Below are 7,270 nucleotides of genomic sequence, written 5' to 3'. Positions count from 1 at the left end.
ATGGCGTCATCTGCAGGCTTGAAGCCGCCTAGGCCGATTGTGTTGGGGGAAAACATGGCCGCCCAATGGAAAAACTGGATTCGGCAATACTTGTGGTTTGCTACAGCAACGCAGCTGTCAGATAAGCCGGAGGAGGTACAGGCAGCAACGTTCATGAGCGCGATAGGAGAAGATTGTGTGCGGATATACGATACGTTCTGCCTGCGTCCGGAAGAAGAACAAAGTGTTGAAATAATCAGAGCGAAATTTGATCAGTATTTTACGCCAAAATCGTGTATCACGTTTGAGCGGTACAACTTCAATCAAATCGTTCAGCGGGAAGATGAACAGTTTGACAATTTTGTTACGCGAGTTAGAGAGCAGGCAAAAAAATGCTCTTTCAGTGTGCTTCACGATTCCCTTGTAAAAGATCGAATCATAATCGGAATCAAATATCTTAGCTTAGTGCCACAGCTGTTAAACGACGATTTAACCCTCCAAAAAACTATTGAGCTCTGCCGTAATTTTGAGTTGACGGCGATGCAATCAAAGGCATTGGTTGGGGAAGCCAAAGTGGACATTGTGAAAACGGCGAAGCAAAAGTTGATTGGTGGTCGATCTGACGAAAAGGAAGAAGTTTTCCAGTGCAAAAAGTGTGGAAGAAAGCACACGAAGCGATCTTGTCCCGCTTTCGGTAAAACTTGTAGAAAATGTGGATCGTCTAATCATTTTGCTGCTATGTGCAAATCGAAAAGTGTAGTGCACTCGATACAACACTCGGAGAAGAATGAAATTGATTCCGATGAAGACTCGGACGAATTATTTATCGGTTCAGTGGAAAGTTCAGGAAATGATAAAGATTGGTTTGAAATTGTGAAAGTACACAACAAGAAGTTTTCGGTAAAGCTAGACTCGGGTGCCCACTGCAACGTTGTTCCATTATGGTTAGTAAAGCAGCTGAAGATCAGTCTACGGCCATCCAAAACTAAGTGGCTTGTGTCGTTTTCAAACCATCGGTTGCAAGTACTTGGGGAAATTGATCCTGTGTGCCGAATTAAGAACAAGGATAGCATTATCACGTTCAAAGTAGTAGAAGAATCTGTAGTACCAGTGCTTGGTAAAGAAACGTGTATTGCTCAAAGATTGATTGCACGAGTGGATGCTGTTCATGTATTGGATGATACATTGTATGAAGGACTAGGCTGCCTGAAGGACTATGTGTACGATATTGACCTGATCTCAAACCCTCAGTGGGAAGCGACGCCAGCGCGTCACGTTCCGCATAGCATCAGAGCAGCAGTGAAAAATGAGTTGGATTCTATGGAGCGCCTCGGAGTTATCGAAAGGATTCACGCCCCAACCCCAGTTGTCAACGCAATGGTTTTGGTTAAACGGAATGAAAAGATACGCATTTGCATTGACCCATCGCAGGTAAACAAAAATTTATTGAGACGGCACCATCCTCTTACCACTGTAGAAGAGATAGCGACCCGATTAACAAATTCGAAATGTTTTACAATCCTTGACTGTAAAAAGAGGTTTTGGCAGATAAGGGTTACAGAAAGAACGTCCAAATTTTTAGCTTTTGGTACTCCTTGGGGAAGATATGTCTGCAAGCGGTTACCTTTTGGGCTTGCTTCAGCTCCGGAAGTGTTTCAAAAAGTTATGAACGACACACTGGAAGGCATTGAAGGGGTAGAAATTTCCATGGATGACATTCTCATTCACGCTGATAGGAGTGAGAAACTGGCCAAAATAACGGAGAAAGTTGTGAAAAGATTGCATTCGGCTGGGCTGAAACTGAACAGGGATAAATGTTCGTTTAATCAATCTAGTGTAAAATTTTTGGGTCATATAGTCACGGACGGAGGATTGAAAGCAGATCCCGAAAAGTTGGAGGCTGTTATCAAACTCAAAACACCTTCGAACAAGTCTGAGCTACAAAGGGCATTAGGAATGATAACCTACATGGGAAAGTTTGTGCCTAACTTATCAGATGTCACAGTTCCGCTAAGATCACTGTTGGCCAAAGATGTTGATTGGGACTGGGGTTGTGAGCAAGAGAATGCGTTCCAGAAAATCAAAACTCTGATGCAATCACCACCAATACTCAGGTATTATGATGTGAATCTACCAGTAACGCTTTCAGTAGATGCGAGCTCCCATGCTCTAGGAGCCGTACTACTACAACAGGGTCGCCCAGTAGCATATGCGTCTAAGGCTTTAACGCCTTCGGAGTTGAATTACCCTCAAATTGAGAAGGAAGCTACCGCCATACGGTTCGCTTGCTCAAAGTTTCATCAATATATATACGGGAAAAAGTTGACCATTGAAACTGATCATAAACCATTAGAATCTATATTCCGAAAACCTCTTGATAGGGCTCCTCCCCGCCTACGTAGAATAAGATTAGAGGTAGCCCAATATGACCCCACAGTCGTGTACATCAAGGGAACTAACATTCCGATCCCGGACATCTTGAGCCGTGATGTCGATAACTCTTCCACTGCTAACAATGAAGAACAATTAGAAGTACTTTTGATATTACAGATAACCAAAAACGCTAGCGCGGAGCTTAAGCACCACACCGAAGCGGACTTTGAGATGCAATCTCTGAAATCAATCATAATCCAAGGCTGGCCGGAAACGAGAAACGAACTGTTGCCGGAATTGCGAAAATACTGGGGTTTTCGAGACGAAATGGCAGTCTATGATGGACTTATATTCAAATCAAATCAAGTACTTATTCCAAAATCGCTAAGAAAAGCTATGCTAGCGAAGGTGCACAGCGGGCATTCGGGTATCCAAAGCTGTATTCGTAGAGCAAGACAAGTGTTGTTTTGGATAGGCATAGGTAGTGACATCCATGATATGGTAGAAGCCTGTACGATTTGCCAACGTCATCAACGTAATAACACAAAAAATACCATTCTCCTGAAGGATATCCCAGGTCTTCCGTTCGAAAGAGTTGCCTCAGACCTTTTCCATTTTAAGGGAAAGGAATATCTTCTCCTCGTCGACAGCTATTCTGGGTTTTTCGACATAAAACAAATGCCAGAAACAACATCCAAAAAGGTCATCAAACAGTTGAAGGAATGGTTCTCAGTTCATGGTATTCCCCAAGTTCTAGAAACAGACAATGGTCCTCAGTACGTTTCTGCAGATTTTCGTCAATTTTGTAATAAATGGGGATTTGAACATCAAACTTCAAGTCCCCATTTTCCCAGAGCAAACGGATTAGCTGAACGGTACGTGCAAGTAGCCAAATCAATGCTAAAAAAATGCAATGACGACCAATCTGACATACGTCTAGCCTTACTACACATGCGGAATACACCTCGTAGCAGTTCTATACCATCACCCAATGAAAGACTTATGGGCCGTTTGGTGCGATCAAATATGCCGATGACACAGGAAGCGCTCAGACCTAGAGTAGCAGAGAATGTTCAGCATCTACTAGAACGTGAACGTGAGATTCAAAAGGATTTCGCAGATAGAGGAAGCATGAAACCACCACAGTTTATTAAGCAGGAGAAAGTTCTCATACAGGACCAAACATCGCGAAGATGGACACCGGGAACTGTAGTAAAACAACTGGATGAAAACCGTTCGTACATAGTGACCGATGGTGAGAGAACATTAAGAAGGAATACTCATCACTTACGCAAGCTACGCGGAGGTGATCAGAAGGAAGAGAATATTCAAGAAAGCGTCCAACCAGCGGAAGTTGATCCTGATGATAATCGAAGCGAAATAGCTGCTGAGACCAGCAACCGGAATCAAAGCTCGTTACACTTCGAAGAAGATGTATCGGCAACACCTCGACTGACGCGCTCAGGACGCACAGTGAAACCTAAGAGATTAAATGAATTTGAATATTATTAAGAAAGGAAGATGTAACGTATATATTAACCTTGCTATTATAGTACCTTGTACTAACAACCTTGTACCCTACCTTTGTATTAGATACTATCTGAAAATATACATACATTGATTCATTCGTAGCTATCTTACAATGACGGGCATCTTATTACAAACAACGAGCTAGAAATAACAAACAGGCGGTTTCACACAAATAGCTATACATAAAAGAAACTGAAAGGTGGAGAAAAAATCAACAAAGCACCGCATGCTGCCTGAATACCATGCACTGATAATATTTAATTTTCCATACCAATTAGGTTCTTTGCTGAAACAGTTAACCTCACTTTTCTTGACAGTTCGATTGTACTGTATACATGGACTTAGAAAAAATTGTGGATGACTAGATTCGCTCGAAGCAAATAGTAAAGAATTTTTCCATGTAAACACTACAGGCGAACTGTCAAAAAGGAACACTTAGTTCATTTATGACGTCACCGTAAAGAATTCAATACAAAATAAATGGTACTCAATCTGTCTAACATTTCAAGGCGTTCTCTCTCGCACGGCTTCTGTGAGAGATAGTTAACTGAAACACTATCCGAGGAAAATGGAAATTAAATAACGGTCATTTTTGTGGTGATACGGTCACTTCATATTTACCATCACAATTCAAAGACCATCGTGAGATTACACTGAGCCAAAAAATCACATACATTTCACATAAAAAAGCACATAAATTTTTAAAATAACTAATCACATTAGATTCATATGCAGCAATTAACATTCATACTTACAATGATGAATTTCAAATAAGACACCAATGGCTTTCAAATATGTAGTACATAAATTCTCTGTGATTGTCACATGCTTAAACTGTTATATGTAAAGCATGTGATTATTATGTGAATGAATGATTTCACCAACAAAATTAGAAACGATGGTAGAAACTACCCTAATAAACATCTTATGATTCAAGAGCCTAACGACCTGTTCAGGGTATCATCCAAACAATATGTGGAATCGTTGTACTATATGGGTTAAAGTTTGTGTATAATATTTTTATTGGGGTATCCAGCTTTTTACGTGCCATAATGGCGGTCTAAATTGTTCAGTTCGTAATACATTTATGGCCCTTTCTTGACAATAATTTTTTACGTCAAGCGCCCAGTGAGATTAAGTCATCCTACGTTAGTCCAATGAGTTGGATGTTTGTTCAATGAACGCCCGACATTTTCAACTGGGCGTTGCTGTCAAGCTGGCGCAAACGATTATTGTCAAAAAAGGGCAATTTAACGTATTACGAACTGAACAATTTAGACCGCCATTGGGTCATAAAATGCGGAAAAACAAATCTTTTTGCCTTTCTCATATAAAGAAAGGCTATGCAATCACTGTAAAAAACGACTTTTAACCGAGGCCCGGAGGGCCGAGTGTCATACACCATTCGATTCAGTTCGTCGATATCGGCAAATGTCTGTGTGTATGTATGTGTGTGTATGTGTGTGTGTGTCATTTAAACTCACAATTTTCTCAGAGATGGCTGAACCGATTTTCGCAAACTTAGTTTCATCTGAAAGGTATAACGCTCCCATAAGCTGATATTGAATTTTTAGTTGATCCGACTCCCGGTTCCGGAGTTACGGGTTGAAGAGTGCGGTCACACAGCAAATTTCCATATAAACTGGTACCACCATGATGTTCAAATGATGTAAAACATATTAAAATTGATGTAACATTACTCTAGTTTGCGGGTCTGGATCACTAATGATCAATTAAAGCAGCTTTGACCACATTGGCCACCTATGACGGTTCATGACGCCCCCGGGGAACCCGCCAAGTTCCTAAGCTAATATCACACCCATTCCCCAACGAATTCTCTACCGATTTTTACAAACTTGATTTCAAATGAAGGATACAGTAATACCATTGACTGCTGCTGAATTTCATTCGGTTCTGACTGTTGCTTCCGGAGTTACAGGGGTGTTAGTAAGGATACACTGGAATTTCCCATATAAATCGGTACAATCGTAATACCTCAGAGGCTAAAAACTATTGAAATGGTCACCAAATTACTTCTAATCGCAGATCTAGGTCACTGATTGCCAATCAAACATTCTTTGAATATATTGTCCACTATCGACGATTCCGGAAGTCCGGAATTCCGGGTATATTCCACAATTAAAGTCACATCGGTTCTTCGGTGATGACTGAACAGATTTTCTCAAACCAAGCCTCAAATGGAAGGCAAAATATGCAGTTGAGTATTGCTTGAAGCCCCCCCCCCCCGCCTTGCCCTTACACCTCCCTCCTTCATCACTCCCCTCCCCTTGGACAACCCTCACGTCCGCATTCCCTTCATCCACCCCGTATACCGAAAAAAGATGAAGGATTTCTGACGCATCCTCCACTCCCACTCTACTAACCCCCCATTCCCTCCACTTTCAAACCCATTCCACCAACGTTTCAAAATATAATCACATGAAGATAACATTGAACTCATGCTGATTAAGCTAATTAAATATTATTCTTTTGCCCTTCTCATATAGAAAGGTTATGCAATTGCTCCAAAATCCTACTTTCTAACCTAGGCCCGGAGGGCCGAGTATCATATAACATTTGACTCAGTTCGCCGAGATCGCAAAATATCTGTGTGTATGTATGTTTGTATGTGTGTATGTGCGGATTTGTTAACAAAATGTCCACATCGGTTTCTCGGAGATGGCTGAACCGATTTTTACAAACTAAGATTCAAATGAAAGGAATAATATTCCCTTAGGTTGCTATTGAATATCATTTTCAACCGACATCTTGTTCCGGATTACGAGTTGAAGAGTATGGTTACAAAACAAAATTTGTTGATTTGTCCACCTCGGTTTCCCGGAATTTTCTGAAGCGATTTTGACAAACTTGATTTTAAATGAAAGGTCCATCAGCTGCTGTTGAATTTTGTGTGGATCCGAGTTCTGGTTCCTGAATTACAGGGTGATACGTACAATCACGCAGCAAATCCCGATTCCAACGAATTCTGCGATGAATGTAAAAAGGTGATTTTTTTCCAAAATGTAAACACAACTGTTGAATTTGTAGATCTAGGTCACCAACAGTCATTCAAAGTCTCTTTGGCCACACTGGCCACCATCGACGGATCCGGAAGCATCCAAATTCAGAATAACGGTTATATTGGTTTCTCGAAAATGGCTAGACCGATTTGATCAACTTAGTCTCCAATGAAAGGTGTTGCGTCCCCGGAAACTGATATTAAATTCCATCTCCATCCGACTTCCGGCTCCGGAGTTACGGGTTGTGGAGTGCGATCACATAGAAAACTCCGATTCAAACCGATACCGCGATGAATACAAAAAGGTGCTCTTATATATACTTACCAAGTGTAATAAGAATGAAAGACATTTCCATAATGTTATATTGT

At 41.1% G+C, this 7,270-nt stretch overlaps 1 protein-coding gene across 1 annotated transcript; it reads left to right on the top strand.

Annotated features, from left to right (window-relative positions):
- Positions 1–3,864, top strand: LOC131687415 (uncharacterized protein K02A2.6-like). Its single transcript, XM_058971496.1, has one exon. It carries the CDS (start codon positions 1–3, stop codon positions 3,862–3,864), a length of 3,864 nt encoding a protein of 1,287 aa, XP_058827479.1.
- Positions 3,865–7,270: the final 3,406 nt, after the last annotated feature.

This window comes from Topomyia yanbarensis, chromosome 3, assembly GCF_030247195.1.
Source record: "Topomyia yanbarensis strain Yona2022 chromosome 3, ASM3024719v1, whole genome shotgun sequence".
Lineage (NCBI taxonomy): Eukaryota > Metazoa > Arthropoda > Insecta > Diptera > Culicidae > Topomyia > Topomyia yanbarensis.
The sequence above is the reverse complement of the archived record's forward strand: the minus strand, read 5'-3'. Positions and strand labels throughout refer to the sequence as shown.